General features: G+C 42.5%; 1 protein-coding gene across 2 annotated transcripts; it reads right to left on the bottom strand.

Annotated features, from left to right (window-relative positions):
- Positions 1-17609: 17609 nt before the first annotated feature.
- hbegfa (heparin-binding EGF-like growth factor a) lies at positions 17610-20972 on the bottom strand. 2 transcript variants are annotated; one of them, XM_022195596.2, is made up of 6 exons: positions 20735-20971; positions 19765-20016; positions 19473-19674; positions 19237-19389; positions 19028-19114; positions 17610-18915 (listed from the first exon to the last, which is right to left on the bottom strand). In XM_022195596.2, exons 1-5 carry the CDS (start codon positions 20775-20777, stop codon positions 19042-19044), a joined length of 723 nt encoding a protein of 240 aa, XP_022051288.1. In that variant the 5' UTR covers positions 20778-20971; the 3' UTR covers positions 17610-18915; positions 19028-19041. The 2 variants fall into 2 exon arrangements, with proteins under 2 accessions (XP_022051288.1, XP_022051297.1); XM_022195605.2 differs by lacking the exon at positions 19028-19114 and having other exon boundaries at positions 20735-20972.

Genomic DNA, 20972 nt, shown 5'->3' with positions numbered 1-20972 from the left:
TGTCAGTGTGGTGCTGGGACTTTCTGAATGCAGTATTCAAATGAATTAAAGAAGAAAAAAGCGTTGTGTGAGGGAAGTAATGCCACCACAGTGTATCAGATAATGCAAGGAAGTGGTTAATGTGTGGTCTCTATTTTAAGTCATTTTCCTGAATAATTAAAAGTCACATGGGGACACATTTAGTGAATGAAAGCTTTTGTACTCTTACTTTATGCAGGAAGGGGCATGTAGGTTTTTATTGTCATTTTGTGTCTTTACAGTGACTCAAGATTCCACTTATTGTTTGAGAGCGGATGACAGACATCCTATATGTTGCTCCCGGTTGGCTCTTGTATGTTCAAACTGTCACTGCAGCTTGTGCTCCGGAGTAATAATCTCTCACGTACAGTATGTGTGAGACAGTAACTGGTGTGTCATGTGGTAACAGGCTACTGACCACCACGTGTCTGTCGGTTTATCGTCTCATCACACCAAGATGCATAGTCTGTGCATGCCTGAATATTTGCAAAGTGGATTTTTGTCACATTGTGATCTTATGATCCAGAGAGGAAAAAACAGAAACGTGGTACATATAGAGGACACTCGTCATGTTGCACTTTCAGTGAACCTCTCACAAACAAAACGCTTTAGGCTCAGAAACAGCAACTGATTGACCTGAAACTGTGGTGTAATGACTTTTGTATTACATCTCCTTTTCTTTATCTACGCAGTTATGGAAACCAACAACAATAGCAATGGACAATCAAGCATTTTCTCTTTCCATGGCAGCTGCTTGATTTTTCCAAGTTAGAGCACGAACATCCATCATTGGGAAAGATCAGAATCTGCATTGAAGCTCATAGCATCTATCTATCTATCTATCTATCTATCTATCTATCTATCTATCTATCTATCTATCTATCTATCTATCTATCTATCTATCTATCTATCTATCTATCTATCTATCTATCTATCTATCTATCTATCTATCTATCTATCTATCTATCTATCTATCTATCTATCTATCTCTGTAGTGCGTACTGTTGACACATTTACAGTAAGCTCTCTACACAGAAGAGGGAAGCAGGAAAAGTTGTACATGAAGGACTGTTGTTAAAACTTTTACAGGAACTGGCCCTTCACCTCAATAAATACTGGAGTTCATTTTATCCCTGGCATGCTTTGGAAGGAGGCAGAAAAGAAAGTGATTGGATTAGGGGCCGATTATTGGACCAGCCAGGTTGTGATGTGTATGACATCAGTAATGTGTTGAGATTTGGGGGAAACAAAACATTTAACGACATCAAAATTGAAAACAAAGTCTTAGGATTTTGTACTATGGCATCTTAAACTAAACCAGTGATGATTCAGCTGTATGTAACTCATTGGCTGGTCAGATTTTCACAAGAAATTCAACATGTGATGCATTTCTTCACATTTAATTCTGCAGATGAATGAAATAGGAATTTGAACAATGAGTAACACAGAACCCCGTAATTATTAAAACTACGCTTTGATTATTGATTATAGCCCTTCAAACTCTGTGTATCGATGTTTCAAACTTAGAACATCAATTTCAAGTTGTAAATTCTGAGTAACTCAGTCAAACATGTTCAAGCTAGAAACCAATTCGGAGGAATAAGAAGGATACAGAAGTCCCACCCAGCAAGCTGACAGGTTTGGTTACTTCGGTTTTCAATGTATTAAACGGAAGTTGGAATTAGTATTTTTGGGATTGTTAATGGTACACCGCAGTTTCACAATGAGAAATACTCCAACATGACACTGATGGCTTAGTTCACTCATCATGTGTCACCTACAATATAAATAAACATGTTGGTATGTTAACAAGGTAAAAAAAACTCACCATTTCCTCACCTGTCTCAAAAAGAGGTCAGCCTCGGTGACAATAGGAGAAAATGTAAAAAACGTAAAAGAATAATCACAATGATCTGCTTGACCGGTGTGTAATTGTAAAGAAAATTCTGCATTTTTTTGTGAATTCATCAAAACAACTTCCTGCTAAACAACGTGTGTGCAGCAGTTAGTCATTAAAAGCTTAATGTGCACGTTTCTGTGCATATAAAAGCAGATGACACCTGTGACACCAACCACAGACAAGCACAATGCTCAGACATTAGCTTCTATTCCTCCACATCCTCTTCTTCTGCTGGTTCCCCCTTTCCTTTATTTTTAGATCATTCAGCAGTTTGTATTTTTAGTGCATTTGCTTTGCGTTAGGACTCTAACACCCACTCCTAAAGAAAGCCTCTGAAAATAACACTACTGACAGACAGATGGAAGAAAACCCAGCTATGTTGGTAAGGGACAGGGTGCTGGAAAAAGAGGAAAACAAAGAACAATCTTTATGTTTGTGCAAGACGGGCCTTTTCTTGGGCGTGTAGGGTCGTCAGTGTGTCGTCAGTGAGTGTGTCTGTGTGTGTGTTTCCGTTTATGACTCTGCAGTAATCAGCCAGGAGGAAAAGCCTGTCCAAGTGCAGACAGCGTATCTCCTTTTGCCTGAGGATCCACCCGGTGTCACGCACAATAAACAAGCTCAGAAGAAACACAGACACACATGCATGTGCAGCGTCATTCAATAAGCTAAAGACAACAATGTGCAGGGATTAGATTACAAAAACTTTTTAAAAAATTACCAGGTAGAAGCAAAAGAGCATTTTCACCGAAAGGAATGGGCGACAGTGAGACAACAGAGCTGCACTGTTTACTACGCCATAAATAGACACAATGGTCTTGACAGAAGTTTTATTTTTAGCAGCTGTGAAGCAAACTGGATAAGAAGATAAGAGATGGAAAACTGTGTTAGAGAGGAGAGAATGGAGAAATGTGCAGGGCGAGAATTAGGGAGGGGTGAGACAAATGTCAGCAAAACAAAAACCAAACTAAAATTCCTGCTCTGGCTTTAGGGCCAAGTTGTGCCAGAGGTCGTCTGCTGAAAATAATTTCTAGAGTGCTGACTGTAAAGGCCCAAACAATTTTTGCACCGCATATATTCTAAATATATTTGCATTATTAAATTGGAATTACACATGCATATTCTACATTTTGTCCAGTGTTTTTTACGGTGGTTTTCTGTTGTGATTCATAAACATCATGGGGTTTACATGTATAAACTGGTGTAACATTTGCACATTAAAATATACAGAAACAAGTAGACCAACTATATATATTTCATCTACTGGCGTTCTTAAGCCATCCCAAATAACTCCAATAATGTTCCAATTTAATGCTATAGGTCAACCAAGTGCAAATGTTCCTCCAATGCCATTTTACAAGGCCACCATAGCTGCATCCTGGGTTAGCAATGGCGATTGGCATTGGTTTAGAGAAATACAATGTTTTTTGTTTGTTTTATTTAGCCCTACAGCAGAATGATAATTGGTGTGATCTGACAGTTTACCAAAAGTGACAGCGTGCTGTGAAGATAAGTCCAAGACTAAGGGTGCTTTCACACCTGTTAGTCCGTTAGAGTGGTTCGTTTGGACCCAAAAGTTGTTACAGTGTTGCTATTTTCAACTGGTTCAGTTCGCATTCACACCAGTGTTTTCGCAGTTGAACCAACTACGATGAATGTTATATCTCCCCCCAGTCGTTTGGCGGTGCTGTTCACAAAATAAGGTGTTTTAGATGACGTAGGTGAACGCTGATTGGCACAGCATGTGAAGAGGGAAAAATCCCGGAAGAAAACAACAGGCTGTGTTTATTCCATGGATTGGGTTTTATTCGTAAACAATGAACTATGCTCTCCTGTTCGTTCTTGTCGTATATCTCCTTATATTCGTATCATTGCTTTATGCAGCAAGCACAAATACTGCTGTTGTTCTAGCATGAAGCTCGCATTCGGTACGAGAACATTACACAGTCGTTTTTGGCACGGAGAAGATGCATTGCAAGACGTTATCGGAGAAAGCGGGCGATGCTCCACAACCTGTGCAGGTTGCTACCGAAGCTCCCGTAGACCAAAAAGTCTGCTGCACCATCAAGCCTGTCCAAATGGAGACAGGTTTGTGTTCTCACCAGGAGCGAACCGAACTGGAGTTCACATAGAACCGGACCGAGACCACCTCCCGAAGGTGGTCTCGGTCCGGTTCTTTAGTCCGAACCAAAAAAATCTGGTCTGCTTTCACACCAGCCCAAACGAACCATACTTGCAGGTGTTGCGGACTCCAGTCCCCTTTAAGCGGACCAAAAGGCGTAGGTGTGAAAGCACCCTAAGACGTCTTACAGCAGAAATTACATACTGTGCATTTACCAAACCTGAAATCATTACTCCACCAAGGAGCAGCAGAGCTGTGTGACAATCAGTGTACGTTTGTTTGCCTGTTTGTCTGTCTGTCTGTTAGCAACATTACTCAAAAACGGTCTATATGGATTTGGATGAAATTTCAGGGAAGGTCATAAATGACACAAGGACCAAGTGATTAGATTTTGGCAGTGATGCAGCTTATAGCCTGGATCCACAGATTTGTTAAAGATTTCTGTATCATTGTGATATAGCTGCATAGTGTCACTGTAACTATGACGACAAGTGAACACTACATCAGCTGTCTGCTGATGATCACAATTGCAGTCCTACTAGAAATTAACTTATCAGGACTTATCCATTGGAAATGATTCAAGAAATTGATTAAACTGTGGGGGTGTTTCTGAGTCCCATCAATTATCAAGTATCCATACATAACGTATACATGCATAACACCTGCCTGTGCTCAATGCAAGGTAATTTTGTTTGTGGTTGCATCTATATTAAATGACCACATTCTATAGTGTAGTGATTACCGACATAAACTTTTTCAAGAATTCAGCCGTTGGAAATCAATCAACGATTGAGCAGCCTTGGTGGAGCACTGCCTCTTTGAGTGCTTTTCTTGTTGTATTAGGTAATCATTAATCATTAGGTAAATGTTGCAGATGTTAACGTAAGACATCAAAAAATTTATGACATAAAACTGTAGTGCTGTCAGTCACTGACAAAGACAACAGCTGCATTAATATAGTTTTGGGCATAACGTCACAATATGTTAAAAACCTAATACACATGACATATTATAGGCTTGAAAAGGTCGACATGGCTAATACGTTAGTAAACATTTGCCTGCTTACACTTTTAACAGGAAGAAACGTTAGTGTCCGTTTGGGGTTATGTTATTTTTAATGTCAGATGAATGCAAATAGAATATTTAATCTGCATTTAGTTTTATTTTGGTCTGCACCAATTGCTGAGAGAAATGTCTGGCTCTTTAGCTGCTACAATGTTCTCTCAACTCTCAACTAGTCGCTACAATGATGATTTTTTAGAGCTTCATGATTAAATAAAACACAAAGAATTTATGGTGACCCAAAATATCAAAGCTACAGTTTTTAAAAACAAAAAAAGATGCTAAAACCTGGTTTCCACCAGCTAAAAATGCACTATAGTGCTAACAGTCTCTCCCAACAAGTTGTCTTTTGACCTGTCATTCATATGAAGATTTTGATCAGTACTGCTATTAATATATGTGTTTCTTTATTTTAAGACTAAAAATACCATTTTGCATTCTTAACTTATTCCATCTGGTTCCTAACTCTTTGAACACCATTCAGTTTCTGGGCGTTTTTTTGTTCCTGTCACATTCTTACCACTGGCCCATTTTACATTGCAATATCCAGTAAACTCCTGCACCTTGGTGAAAACACAGAGAAACAGCTATGGACTGAAGTAGAGGCAACTCAGAAATGTCTTCTGTTAAAGTTGTCGCCATAAATCAAAAGCGAAGACAAGAGATTGAGTTCAATCCATCCATCCATCCATTTTCCTCCGCTTATCCGGGGCCGGGTCGCGGGGGCAGCAGGCGAAGCAGGTCGTTCCAAACGTCCCTCCCCCCAGCGACACTTTCCAGCTCTTCCTGGGGGATCCCGAGGCGTTCCCAGGCCAGACGAGATATATAATCTCTCCAGCGAGTTCTGGGTCTGCCCCGGGGTCTCCTCCCAGACGGACGTGCTCGGAAAACCTCCAGAGGAGGATTGAGTTCAATCTCTTTGATAATTTACAAAAACTGAAAAAAAAACTGGAATCAATCGAACTGAGTTTGCATACTACAGATATTTTAACACTTATTTGTGTCCTCTCTGTATTGTATAAGCAGAGTCAGCAATTCAGCCAAAAAAAATCACAGAATTTTTGTCACATGACTATTGGTTGCAGTCTAGTCCCTAAAGGCTTCAAGGTTGCAACATTGATCACAGAATTTTTTTTCTTTTATAGATTCTAGAGGATGGAATGTTTTATTTTTGGCAATTTTTAAATAACGTGCTGAATGAAGTGATTTTGATAAAGTATCAGAATTTTTGGTTTATTTTTCAAATGGAACGGGACGTCACAAAGAATTAGTTAATGGGACGTGAGAGAGTTGAAAGTCTGATTATTCTTTATGTTGTTACCATTTTTGGCTCTGATTAAAAAAAACAAGCATAATTTTGTAGTTTTTATTTAAAGGTAGCATGTTTTTCAAACTCATTGGTGAGTTTTGGTTCAGAGGGTTAAAAGCAAATCTAAGACCAAAGTCTTTGTTTTATCTGGGGAAATTTAGTGTTGGGAAATTGAGAGTCCCACATTGACTCACATGCATCAATAATGATTAAAGTAAAAAATGTGAACAAAGGAAACATTATAGCTGTCTCAGATAAAATGATAAGAGACAGGCAATTTTGGAAAGAGGCTGTGGGAACTCCTGACTGACTAACCTTGACCAGGAAAACTGTAACTCATCTTCGCTGTCTACTGTAATCCTACCGTGACACACAAGCACACAAAACATTTCTTTCAGTCTCACAAAGAAACATCTGCAATCAATTACTCCCACCCACCCACCCAGCTATAGAATCCAACTGTAAAACGCAACGGCAATTTTCTTTTATGATGTTGTTTTCCCTGCTTGGCATTGCTTTCAGTAACTATAGAGATGGACAGCAAAGGTTGGGACTGACTCGAGAGCAGTAGAAGAAAAACTTCCACCATTACTAACTTCACTGGATGCAGCAGTGCTGATTTAACCTCGCTGTTTCACTATATAAGGTGCTATCATGTGGTCTTGCACTCACACTAACACACAGGAGTGACAGGAATGTCATCCTGGACAGTAGCCAGTACCTACTCACTCTGCAACAAGGACTATTCAGGGGCTGAATGGAGTCCACACTGAACCAAGCCTCTTAAACAAAGACTTGTGATGTGGCAGTGTCACTTCCTGGCAGTCCATAACTCTGTTTGATGTGGGGTCTTTGTTGGCGGATGAGGGGGCGAAGCGATACCCCACTGAGATGGACGCAAGTCGGAAGACAGCGGAAAGGAAAGAGGCCGGTTAATGAGCACAGAAGCGGGAGGATGTTGTGGTCAGTCATAGTGCGGCTGCTTAGTTTACCAATCTCATTTCTTTCTCAGACTCCTGCAGCACTGAGACATTATCGCTCAGCAGCTTAGGCCTGAATTTTGGGTCAGAGGAGAAAATAACAACACAGAGAGATATGGAGGGAGTGTTCGAGGAGGGACACAACTCAGTGACAATAAAGATGTCAGTGTGGAGTCTATAATTAGTGCGAGGGAACTCCCATAGTCGCAAACACACCTGCAGCCTTAAACAATCACACCACTGTCTTAGAAAAGAGAAGTGGGGCCTTATGGGGAGGCTGATTGTGTGAGCAAGAGACAGACAGACAGGGAAAATGAAAACAGGTGGGGAGGACTGTGATTGAATTCCAGTGGTGACAGTTCTGAAAATTGGCAACAAAAATAGCATTAAAACACGCACGCAGTGTATTCGGTTTCAAGGATAACCAGAAAGTCCAGATCTCTCAATCAGCCCTGCAGATAACCGACACACAAGCCGACCTCAAAGAACCAACACAACAAAGGTTAATCTATCTAAAGCAAAGTGTGGCGCCCTGATGCCTCATGTGTTGCACCTAAATGCACCACAAAGAAGATCATGCAGCTTTTATACAGTGTAATCTGCGAAATAACATCCCAAAAGAGAGCAGACAAACTAAAAACAAGTCTGCTCTAATGATGCCACTGCTAATATGTGTAGACCGTCATGTTTTTTACTTGTAAAACCAACTGGAAATGAGTCTGATACAGAGGTGTCAAAGGAAAGTTCCACATAGCAGCCTCCGTCACTACCTGCTTGTTGATATTTGTTTGTACATGTGAGCGTTAGCATGCATTGTAAGAAATAAACAAAAAGCACAACCTACTAGTTTCTCCAGCGTGACAAGCAGCTGACATGTCGTGTGTGGTTGTAGAAAAATGGAATCTCAAAGGGCTGACCTCAACCTCTGTGGAACTACATCAAAGACTGGTAAAGGCAAAAACTTCCAGACCAACCAGTTGTTACGTCACTTTTTCTTTCTTATTTTGGCAGTTCTTGATGTCAAATTACTTCTGTGAAATTGCGTAATTTCCTCTTTCCTGGATCAGAGGCCAATGTCCCACATGCTATCCCACAGTGGCCTGAGCTGCAATAGAGTCACAGAAAATGACCGTCACTACTCTTGAATCGCTGAGTTCCTTCAATCACTGAAATATCTCCCTCATAGAAAGTCAAGTTGACCATGTTAACATGTGAATATGGTGCTTTTGAAATGGTAGAAGACACATCATGAGTGAAATATGCAATCAGTGATGACAGTCTCCAAAAGACAGATTCAGACAGAAATAGTTTTCATAAATAAGAAAGCTAAAATAGCAATCCTGTCAACTTGAAGCATGGCGCTTTTAGCATAATCCTTCTTCTTTAGAATTGGATTGTGGTGAATGGTTGAATTTCTCCAATATTACAACTATATTACCCTACTCTACACAGCTATCGTGTAGCGTAAGGTAGTTTGACAGAATTTGAGTGGAGTCGTAGGTGAGCTGGTGTGCTGAGCTGCAGTGGGTGGAGAAAGATGAAGAGCTCACGAGATCTGCATATTCTAGAGAAACCAACAATGCAAAGTTACATCTAAGCCATTTTAAGGCAGGAAAAACTGCTAAATATGTAACTTTGGTACACATAGATGACTTCTCAAGGGTTAAATCAATGGGCTGGTGTGTGAGGTGAAAGAGGCAAAGACTGGATAGATCTGCACATTTGCGAGAAAGCATCAGCTTTGTAAGCTGTTTTAGGGCAGGAAGGAATTGTTTTCATGAAAAAAACTTTGAAATATGTAACTTTAATAGGCGCGATGAGTGTTTAGGTGGTTAATCAGTGACTACAGAAAGACTTTAAACAGGACGAGTCAGCCAGCATTAGAAAACTACCGAACAGTGACCGAGACGCCACATAAACTGTGGCCGATGGTCAGCCACAGATACGCAGCAACACACTGGCTAATGATCAACTGTTGCTGCTTTATGTGTCGAGGATTTTTGACACTAGTGTCACAGCTAGTGATGCTGTAATCAGCCAACAAGAGTGACTCCAACTATTCCAGCTCGCTTGTGGAAGGAGAGAGAACGTATAAAAACAACAACCGCTCCCGCAGGGATGTGTCACATTCAGATGGAGGCCCCATTGTCCCCCTACAAAGCTTTGGTGCTATGTCACATTCCCGAAATCCACACTGGGGAAGGGGGCTCAGGGAAGGAGAGATATTTTTCACACCGAGGCACAAAGCCGCAGAGCGTCAGTCTCCGTGACTCACACATGGGGAGGAAAAGAGGCTGACTAATCACAATAATAACCACCATCATCCTGCCGTCTCGACAGTTGCTACTAGCTGGGGCTCCTTACCCAATCAGTACAGTAATACACCATCAGATCACTCCTCAAGATGAGACAATATTGCTGTTGAATCAGCTGTGTTTGTGCATATGTGAGTGCTGAGCACGCTAATTGTAGCGCGTTACTAATCACCCCATCTCTCAGCTAGCAATGGGGTAGATTTTAGTGGGGCTTTTCAAGTGGCTGAGCCCGCTAAAGTGGCCCTCTGGGAGTTAACTTTAATGCCTCGTGCAAAGCTAGCTGTCGCATGTGGTGTGTTGATAAAGACGGAGCAATCTGGACTGGGAGATTAGCTGTGGTGTAATGGGCAGAGATGAAAACTAGATGTCATCTCTCTGCTTCCATGTGCTCTCGGCCCGTTTTCTCTGGCACAGGGAGGTCAGGGGCGCGTCTGCCACGAGCTCAGCTCTCGCTCTGACAGCGCCATCACCCATGACCTCATCCAAGGAAAAATCCCCCTCTCCTGCCTCTCTCTCTCCTCCCTCTCCTCTCCTCCCTCTCCTCTCCTCTCCTCTCTGCCGGCAGCTGAGCTCTCCTTCTGCATTCCTGCCCTCTGAACAGCTCCCACACTGTCTCGAGGCTGCTGCAGGAGAGAGCGAACACACACAGAAAACAGTGGGTTGAAGCTGAGATGAGAACAGCGGAGGGGAAAGTCTTTGCTGAGGTCACGGACCCCTCTAATGGTCTGTGGGCTGCTCGGGCGGCCTCAGGGGGGAATGTAAATCTGTTAGGGAATCAGAGACATGAATGCAGATGAATGAAGAAATTCAAAAGTGGGAAAAATAGTTGTGTCATTTGCTTAAACTTTGTTGATTTTTGCTTCATATATACACTGAAGAGAAGGCAGCTAGACCCGTCTCCAGTCTATCAAAGGACTATATAAAAGGACTATATATTAAACCATTCAAACACAAGTAGCGAGGCTGGGCCAGCCTCTCAGTCCAGACTAAACAAATGATGTATCCTAATGACTTTGGTGGTCCCCTGACTATTCACAGGGTGGCAAATGAGGTTTCAAGTGAACCCTCCTTGAAATTAAGGGATGGACTGCCATAAAATTTGGCAAAGACGTTCATATCCCTCTTAGGAAGTCTTGTAATTATTTTTGGTAACTCTAACTTTTCCTTAGATGCCTCCATACCAAATACCTGCAAAATAAGGGACACTCCCATCAGCCTCATCTATATTTTGTGTTTATTACTGACTAATTTGCAAATGTAAAAATGAGCAAAGTTAATACTGTATCCACTGAAGATCAGCATGTGTACAGCTGTTGAATATATTTAGAGATTGACAAAACCTCTGTGATGTCACCTGCAGGTTTCCTTAAGAGTGGTTTTGAAGCTCAGTTTGATGGCTAACTTTTGGCAGTTCCCGACTCTAATGCACAGCTGATCCAAAAATGAGCAGAGAGGTTGAGCTTGAGTGAAGCTGAGGCAATCTATGCTGTTCTTGGACAACGCTCACCTGCCATTCAAAGCGGCAATGGCCTTAAACATCTGAACCTCCAAATCTTCCAGCACTTTGAAAAGCATGCTGGTTTTTTTTGTTTTTTTTTAACATTTGGCAAAAGGCAAAATTTATCAGCCAGAAACTGTAAAAAACAGCAATAATGGTTGGATTTTCCTCCTTCCAGTGGACCTTGAAATGTTCATCTGGGACATCAGGAAAGTTAACCGGCGAATATTCGGATAGCAAAATTAATATCCAGATACCGCCGTAGCGAACGAATATTCGGATATTCGGGATATTCGGGATATTCGGGTCCAGCCCTACTCTACATACAGTTGCAATGAATGTTGAAATTAGCTGTAGAGACCAAGACTATGTTTGTACCCAACCCGGTCTCACGGGGATTCGTGAAACTGTCACGTAAATTTTTGTTTCGGTTTCGTGCGTACCAACACGATTTCGTCATGTTTCTCGTGCCGCTCACCACGAAATGTTTTTCGTGTTGCTCACAACGAAACCCGCTGTGGTAATCACATCTGAAAGTGGTTTATACCGGCGGATTCATGATGATCTAAGCTGTCCATCGGTGTATACTGCTTGTGTGATCGCGTTTGCGGCCGTCGGACATTCTTTAAATTCCTATGCAAATTGGTAAGTGTACCACCGGGTTATGGTTAGGTTATGGTTAGGTTATGGTTAGGGTTATGGTTAGGGACGATGTCATGCAAAATATAGCGTTGGATTTGCCACGGTTTTACATTAAAAATATAATATACCCATTCGTTTGAAATACGTTCTGAGTGGCACGCAAAGTCCGCTGTTTAAAATACATTGGTGCGCATTTCGTGGTGAGCGGCACGAAAAACATGACGAAATCGTGTTGGTGCGCACGAAACCGAAACAAAAATTTACGTGACAGTTTCACGAATCCTCGTGAGATCGGGCTGTTGTACCAGGCTCTAAACATGCTTGTTACTGCTATAAAGTTGGACATAGGAGTCTATGGTGATTGACAGACTTTTAAACCAGCCTCCAGTGGTCATTTCATTTTCAGCCCTGGAGGTTGCTGCTAGGTTAAGGCGAGCAATTAACTCAAAGTACTATTGTACATAAATACAGCCTTAATCCATACAGAAACAAACATGAATGTTGACAAGGACAAGGGTCACAAAACAAAGAAAGGCAGCTTCTATAAGCACCAAACTCCCAGTCATCTCCCTGCATTACAGCGTTCATAGATTTGTCTGATTAGCTGATTGTCTGGGACTGTATTTGTGTGAGGTCAGATCACAGCTTTGTGATTATATCTGATACACTATACAAGAGATAACAAAACAGTGTTCATCTTTATGCGGTTTGCTGGAGTGTCAGGATCATTCCTGCAATGACTTACATCAAATGCACATGGCTTAGTCATGAAGAGGTATTTCTCCACAAGGAAAATCCCTTCACTCTTCTCTTACAATCTTTTAAGTAACAATACAGATTGCTCAAAATATTTGTCTTGGAGGGGGGTGAGTGTTGGTGGAGGGGTGAGGTGTTCTTTTAGTTTCAACAGCAGCCGACCACAAAGGAAACACAGTGGAGAAGAATGCCTGGAGCCCACTCCTTGCGGTAACCAGAGCCTGCTGCCGTCCTCTCCGACATCCGTCCGCCCCTCCTTTGTCATAAGCTGTGGTGTCAGCCAGCTCAACTAGCCAGCACGCGTTGGGTTGATCCTCTAAAACCACCATTAGCTGCCTGCTTCTGCACACACATATTCACGCTGGGCGGATATGGGAGGAGTTTTTTTTCTTATTTCAGTGAACCGCAGGGTATACTGAAAGGGGTAGAGAAAACAGATGAGTCAAGCATGCAGTCATCCAGCCTTCCTGTCTATTTGTCCGCATGCTGTTGTTTGTGTGGATTACTTTGTTCAGGTTATGTGTGTGTGCGTTAAATGGCATTGCTTTCTCTTCTCTGTTTGTGTCTTCCGAGCTTCCTTCCTTCCTTTCCTTGTCCCCTCCTAACCCAACTCCAGTCCTTCTCTCTCTCCATCTCTGACTCCCATCCTCTCGTCTTACCCAGTCAGTAATGTGATGCCGCTATCAGCCTCCTTGGGGCCTAAATAGACCTCAGTGAGAATTTAATAGTGTGACCATGATACATAACAAGTGTCTGTCCAGCAGGGTGACATCAGCAGTGGGGAATCTGCTGGTATCCCTGCCCAGCTCCTGCTGGCATCAGGAGCAAGTGGAGAGAGCCAGAGCTGAGCCGAGCTGCTTTTTAAACACCGCTAACATAGAAAGCAGCAGCAGAGAGAGTACAGGCCAACTTGGTGATGTGAGGATTCTGAGTAACATACTGTACAATTTGTTTTCCATCTATTGTACCTTTAGCAAATGCAAACTGTGTGAAACAGAGTGACATGACAGTAATTCAGGGTATTTAAATTTTATGTTACACAACAGTTGTTTTGTTGTTCCAGAGTAGATCTTTGTTGCACAGGATTACAACTGCAAACGCATGCAAACTGCACCGAACAACACATGCAAAGACAAGACAACACTCAAGCTTTGCATGACTGTCTTTCTTGAGTGGCATCAACAGGGAGCTGAATTATTAAACATATAAATACATAAGTATGCATAGTGTGCAAATTAAAATTTGATAGGACCTTCTTCCTTATTCCGTTCTACATAAATGCATCTCTGCAGTTTCATCTACATAATAGAGCCCTGCAAGATTTTACAGATGTATATAGAGATGCAGTTTTGTCCTCTGGGTTTTTAAGCATTCACTTCATACTAATTTATCTACTCAATGTCAGAAAAAAATCTGGGGTACATTTATGATTGTGACTATATATTTCACTTTCATACATTTTAGATCATATTGACAACAGTCATTCATCCATGCTTTCTTTTAGTATGTGGGAAATGTGACTAATTTCAGACTTACCACCACTCCCTTTTTAAGATGGCTTCTCTTTGTAACAAACTATTTGTCTGAAGAGAGTTCAGCACCAAAATGTCACAAATAAATGCCTTTTTACAATTTAGACAGTGTGCAGGAGTCTCATTGAAACTGAATAATTGTAACCTAGTTAAAACCAATGCCAAAAAATGATTTGCTTTCTTGTGTACTTTGACAGAGAGTCAAAGTAACTCTCTTGTATTTTTGCTCCACCACAGAGCTAGATCTAGGAGTCGATTAGCTAAAACACAGGTCTTACTAGAATCTCTAATGTAGAGGCAGTTTTGTTAGAATCGACATTTTTTCATAACCCTTGCAGCTTTTTGTGTAGGTGTAAGAAAAATCTGTTTGAGGTTAATCGAGGGTGCTGAGCTTGATGAAGTAGTGGAGGGAGAAGGCATGAGTCAAGAATGAGTAGGTCTTCATCAAACAAAACGAAGGGTGTTGGTCAGTGAATAAATATCTCCTAAATTAGTGAAAAATGAGCTTTCATTACTTAATATTTCTGGATTTTGTGGGCCGCTGTGGTCACACTGAGACTTTGCTAAATGGTGAGACTTGCTCTGGCCACATGTGTGAGGTAAAAGGAGGAGAAGAAGGAGGAGACAGGAAAAGGATGAGGAAATGAACGAGAGGATAGGGATACACGAAGCAAATTTGAGGCCAGCTCAAAGGAACTAAGGGGAGAATAAAAGCAAAGGGCCAGAGAAGGGAGAGCTATGATAGGCAGTGACAGACCTTAATCTTTTTTATCCACATGTGGGTGAAGACAAGTCAGCACCCTCCAACGTACAAGTTCTCACCTTGACCCATTATCCATCGCTCTCATTTCGTCTCTCCTGCTCTCATGTTACCCTTTCGACCTTATCTCTCACTCCTCTTCATTCCTGTCATCCCCCTCCACCCCTGTACCGTGTAAATGGGGCGGCTCTGTGCAACACACCGATCCAGCTCAGCTTCATCTTGTCATGCGACAATGACCGTGTCCCTGTCACCACTTCATCAATCAGCTCTGAGTGGCACACCGATGTTGGACTGGAGCTTCATTTTGACTTTACAGCAGTCTGTGGTGGCACCATGCAAACACACACAGTCACACATGCAAACCCATTAAAATTATATAGACGTTGTATATATAACAGGTGAAGCTGTTATATATACGCTCGCTCATTAATTTGAGGTAATGAGGCGTTCCGGTTGATGATATCCGGTAAGGGAATGATTATATTTCCAACTGTTGGCGTGCGCACTTCCATATGAGTGTGGAAACTACCCATTGTTGCCTCTCAGCGGGGCAGGAAGCACCTCCGACAACAAACTCACCCTCTTTACACTGATTCAATCCAATGCAGCTGCTTTAGCATCTGAGTACTACAGTCTATTTGGCAATGTATCAAGACTACGGTTAACTTTATGAATGAATTCAGAACCTTTCATAACAAGAGAGAAAAAACTATGAAAATAGTTTATTTAATGCCAGTTTGTGTATTTTTATAATTAGAGATTCTGTTGCATTAGCATTAATCTGACTACAACTGTCGGGTTTACCATAATGTGAAATTGAAACTTTCATGTGAGTGTGTGAACCAAATTTAAGTGAGCAGACCTTCAAGGAAACCAAATGCTGCCAGAAAAAGTTCAAAGACAATAGCAGCCCTGTTATTTCCCACAAGCATCTGGCACACAATGAATTTTGCCACTTCCAGTGAGTTTTGGCCAACCTGTGAGGAAATGCCTATTGGGCTGTGGATATGGCTCTCTAGGAATGCTGGAAAACACGAGGAAAAGCGACTTCTGCAGAGCCGCCACTGTGGCCCTACAAGGAAAATTCAGAAGCGCGTTGATGCCTGATGATGGGCCTCCATACTGGACATTATTTCCTGGCTGCGGTCCACCAGAACGCAGCGAACTCCCTCAGCATTCTGGCTCTTTGGTGGCCATCAGCCCCGGGAATAGCAGCTATGAGAGCATGACTGCACGGCACTATTTCTGTGTGCTCTGCTACTTGACATTGAGAGGCCGGGATTAGGTGGCTCCACTACTGTAAATGACTTGCTCCTGTCACACATACAAACACACGTACACATGCTTTACACTAAAGACGAGATATAAAGTGGAAAATCGCTTGCATTTCTTTCTCTTTTTTGGCTGTTAAGAAACAACAGCTGTCAGCGTATTGCAACTTTCTCCTGAAAGTCACATGCTGAAAGCTGTTTTTCAGTTTCTCAACAAATGAGGAAAGTTGCGTCCTGAATCAGGTACCACACCCTCCAACATCTGTCTTCAACTACCATCCCCCCAGTGTGAACATGGGAGTCCAACGGCATCTTGTTTGTTCAGTATATATAGAAAGTATGGGAATCGAACCCACAAACAGTGTTGAAAAGCGATCCACATAGCAAACATGCATGTTTTTGCTTGTAATGGCTTGGTTAACCCCTTTAACCCACGCAGAGTCAGCGCTGAGGCATTACTCTACCACATTCCCACTCACACAGACACACACACTCACACACAGTGCCGGTGTAACAACATCCGTGTAGGAGGTGACTTCAAGGGGGTGACTAACGTTTGGCTGGGTCTCAACCTGCCTTTGAGTCCAGCTGGGCCTTTTGACTGTCCCTGACTTCCATTAAAACCTGCATCCATGACTGCATTGTTGTGTCCCAGTGTTTGCCGTATGTGGTCTCTCTGAAGCCTGTGGCATTCGGGGCTGGTTGAGGTCTCAGATGTTGGTGGTTGTGTCTTTGAACGTGACATCTGTTGGCGGTGTGAGTAATGGTGTGCGGTGCTGTGGCGTGTTGTGTTGCGGCCGAACATCAGGTGTTCCCCGGCTCATACACCTCACATCTGTTCTCTGTGGTTCAGCACGCATGCAGCTGTAAGTGAGTGTGATTGATCTGTCAGCGAGGCTAATGATTCTGTTGTCAGCACATGGAATGAATAATGTCTTCATTTTCCATGTGGTCCGGTGAGTAAGACCTCTGAGAAACATTGAATTAGCAACAATCGTTTGTTAAACTGTTATAAAAACATTGGTATCCAGGTATAGATAACCATAATTGAACATAATAAGCTGGGTAGGGTTCCTGATTCTATATCTACACATCACTGACTATAAATATTTGCCTTTTGAGCGCGGGACATAATAGCGCTAATGGCCAGGATACAGGTGCGTTGGTTAAAAGCAGTGGCTCACACGTCACACACAGGGGAAATAAAAATATTATGTTTACTATAATTACAAGCCCAAATGGGCCAAAAGAACATACTGCTGTTATCATTATCCAGACAGGCACTAATGTGTGGTCCAGCTCAGGAAGCGACTAGAGGGGCGAAAATAAACTTGACCTTACTTATTAACTGATCTCTCGGTGCAACATGTGAGACTCCCCTTAATGTTAAGAACACATAATCAGACATTTATGTGTGCAGTGAGAAACTTCAGCAGTCAGAGAATTAAGGTAATCTTGTTTTATTTTTGCTCTGAAAAAAAAATCACAAATAAAAATCACTTCAAAACTGCAGGGCAGGGTTTGAAAGGGTAGAACACTTAAATTCACATTTTTTTTCTTTCCTTGACAGCTTAACAGTTTGTAATGGTGGTAAGACATGACAACATCTTTATACCCAATTCTTGCTACAGTGTGTTTGATATTTGACTCCCTTTTCTTAAAAAAAAAAAAAAGTTTCCTAGCAATACAGAGGCTGAGAGCACAGGTTTTTTTTTTGCATATAATCAATACACAGCCAGTGCACCATGTCCTAGTGACCTGTGCTGGTCTATCATGACAAAACTAAGCCACAACACAAAGCCTAATGTGGCCAGAAGATCCCCGAACCTGCAGGATAAAGTTGGGGTGGAGAGAAAGAGTAGGGTTTCCTTACTACCAGTACAGATGTGCCATTGAGCAAAGCACTGAACCCTCAACTGCCAAAGTAAAGACCCTTAGTGGGAAGCTACCAGGTGTGAATGTGTGAGTAGAAACAGGGCATTGTTCTTATTTAAACTACCCTGAACATTTATTGAAAAAAAATCTGATCTATTCAATGATCAATTCATTAATCACAGTGCTATTGATCATCTACCGAGTGCGAAAATTAAAATTTAAGCATGAAAGCTCTCTTGGATGAAACACTTCATAACTCAAGGAGCTTCTGCATTCTTTGCTTTTCCGTTTCATAAATAAATATCGTTCCAATAAGAAATATAAAAACAACTGTAACATTATTATTTTAACAACTGCCGGAAGGATGGTTAAAAATCTCCATAAATACAGTTAGCTTAAATAAATAAATTAAAATTATAAATATACTGTACACACAAAGAGAAAAAAAAGAAAAGGAAAAAAACTAAGAAACAAATGATGGCTTTGTGCAGGAAGAAAAAGAAAATACAAAATGCTGTCCAGATTGAGCTCTTGTTGTTCGAAACATCAGTTCCACTTGAAACTTTTTTTCACACAGTCAAGAAGCAGCACAGAGTCTGTTCATCCTCCTCCTCGTTCCTTTGCGATCGTCGCCTAACGCTCGACACATCTCCAGTCCTTCCCCTCCGAGCCATTTAGTATTCCAGTTCCAGACGGGCCGCTTTCTTCTGAGGCCATCGGGAATACGTTGAGCTGCCCGCTCTGTCTCTGAACGTCTGGCAGACCATCGGGCGATCGCCCTCCATTCCCTTCTTCACGTACGTTCATTTTTCTTTCCTCCTGCTGCGGTTCACTTCTCTTTAATTCATTTTGAGGTAGAATTTCTGCATCTTTGCCTAACGAGAAAAAGAAAACGAAGCAGTGAGCAAACCCTGATTTCACCCAGGCGATGGCGAAGACGGATGCTGGTCAGTGCGTGTGTTTGTAGCCCTGCTCCTATCTACTCACCTCTCTTTGTCTCTTCAGTGGTTGGATGCTAACCCTAGTTTGACCTTCTCCTCATTCTCTACATCATACGCTCCCCGTTTGTGAAACCTGCAATACACAAGAGAAAAGGAGCTTGTTTTAGACTATTTTCTGTCTGTCTTCGTGGCTAAACTCTCGATCTTTGAACGTGTATGGCTGTGAGTGCGTGTGTTTGAGTGCTTATCACTCACCTGAGCATTAATAGGAGGCCTATGATGGTGAGGCAGACAGACGACAGCACCACCGCCACCACCGCCAGAGCCGTGGTCCTGCTGTAGCCCTCAGGAGACTGAACGGGTAGCGTGATGAACTGACACCTCTCACCGGAGTAATTCGGGTGGCACCTGTAAAGAGGACAGACATGGATTAATCATTAGGTTAAATGTGATGTGGATGTTGTGCAGGTAAATGCAGGACTGATACTTACACACAGGACGGTGCAGGGATGCCCCTCAGGTGCTGGCAGGTGCCGTGAATGCAGAAATCCTTGTACTTCTTAAGGCAGGGATTCCTCTTCTTTCCCTTGCCTTTGCCCTTCTTTCTTCCCTTTCCTCTCCTTCTCTTTCCTTCGGTGATTTCAGGCGTCTCCAGGATGGCAGACGGGTCTTTGGGCTTGCTTGACATGGCAACTAAAAGCACAAAGAAATCCATTAAAACCTTATTGTCTTTGTTAAGGAACGTTGCCGAAGCAATAAGTGAGACATCTGAAAAATTCTTACCTCGTGGCAGCTCCAAGTCATAGTCTCCAGACATGCCATCCTCGTACTCATCATCATAGTAATATTCATCTTCGTTCTCCTCATCTTCCTCGCTTTGCTGACCGTTCTCCGCTGTGGTCGCACCCACGCTCCTGCTCTCCTCCTCCACCCTCCAGTCTTTGGTTGTGTCCAAGAGGTTGATTACAGATGTGTGCCGCTGCCTGTCGCTCTCATACCGGTCGACTGCGGCGCCGCTGGCCAGTCTGGACACCACTGGAGGAGAGAAAGAGAGTTTAAAATGTTAGTTTGACGCATAAGAATCTAACTCTAAAACACAGGCCAAAGCTCTTCCTGTAGGGGGACAGGTTAATGTGCCAAGGTGGGCGGACCTCTCTGGGCAAGTTGAAACATGTTGAGCACAAAGAGGCTGCAGGCTGATTTTTGGGTTTTAGTGATTTCCTAACAGATGCCTGTGAGGAAGTTGCACAAGCTCACATGGAAAACAGGCTCCTTAGAGGGGGTTATGGGTATCCACTGCCTTGCTAAGGAGCACTTCAGCACAGTGGAAATTGGCCAAAGGTGATAGATGTCCCTTGGAGGGGCAGTTTTGTACAAGAAAAATATAGCAGTGCGGAGCAAATAAGAGTTGGCATACACCCCCTCTGTGTCATACACACGCGCAAAATGCATGGACAGACAGTTAGCTAATGTCAGGCAAGAATATGAGTTAAAAATAAATGTATCCAGTTACATAAAGCATGCTCTAAAATAGAGAGATGACCCCGTTAGCTCCCGAATAGCCTGGCATCATGAAAAAAAGTGTCGCCTTAAAGATGAAAAGTTTACAGGACATATAATAGCTCGGTCATGCCGGTGAGGTTTACACTAACAGCCGAGGAGAGGCAGTCATGCACGCACGCACACACACGCACACACCAAAGCAACTGGAAAACACAGAAGAAACACAGTCAAGAGCGCACAAGAAACGTACCCAAGGCGTGAACCAGCAGGAGCGCAACAACAAAGATCCTCATGATGGCAAAACTTCCAGTGACTTTCAGCAAAAGGAGAGAATAAAAGATCTACAAGTTGTATTCCGTCCAATTGTTGCTGTTCTAAATAGTCCTTTTTCGCTTTTTTTTAGAAGTGTTTTTGTGGCTTTATTCCGACCTCCTGGTGAGGGCTGGTGCGTCTCTGCTGAGCGGAGCGAAAAGCGCGTCTGGAGAGAG

The sequence above is a fragment of the Acanthochromis polyacanthus genome, chromosome 10, assembly GCF_021347895.1.
Source record: "Acanthochromis polyacanthus isolate Apoly-LR-REF ecotype Palm Island chromosome 10, KAUST_Apoly_ChrSc, whole genome shotgun sequence".
Classification (NCBI taxonomy): Eukaryota; Metazoa; Chordata; class Actinopteri; family Pomacentridae; genus Acanthochromis; species Acanthochromis polyacanthus.
The sequence above is the reverse complement of the archived record's forward strand: the minus strand, read 5'-3'. Positions and strand labels throughout refer to the sequence as shown.

What these genes read in the sequence shown, in the direction of transcription:
- hbegfa (XM_022195596.2), bottom strand. Translation starts at nt 20,777, where the DNA reads ATGAGGATCTTTGTTGTTGCGCTCCTGCTGGTTCACGCCTTGG. An exon ending in ATCCCTGCACCGTCCTGTGT is followed by an intron (nt 19,390 to 19,472) that starts GTAAGTATCAGT and finishes TCCTCTTTACAG; the next exon opens with GTGCCACCCGAATTACTCCG. An exon ending in GGCCTCCTATTAATGCTCAG is followed by an intron (nt 19,115 to 19,236) that starts GTGAGTGATAAG and finishes TGTGTATTGCAG; the next exon opens with GTTTCACAAACGGGGAGCGT.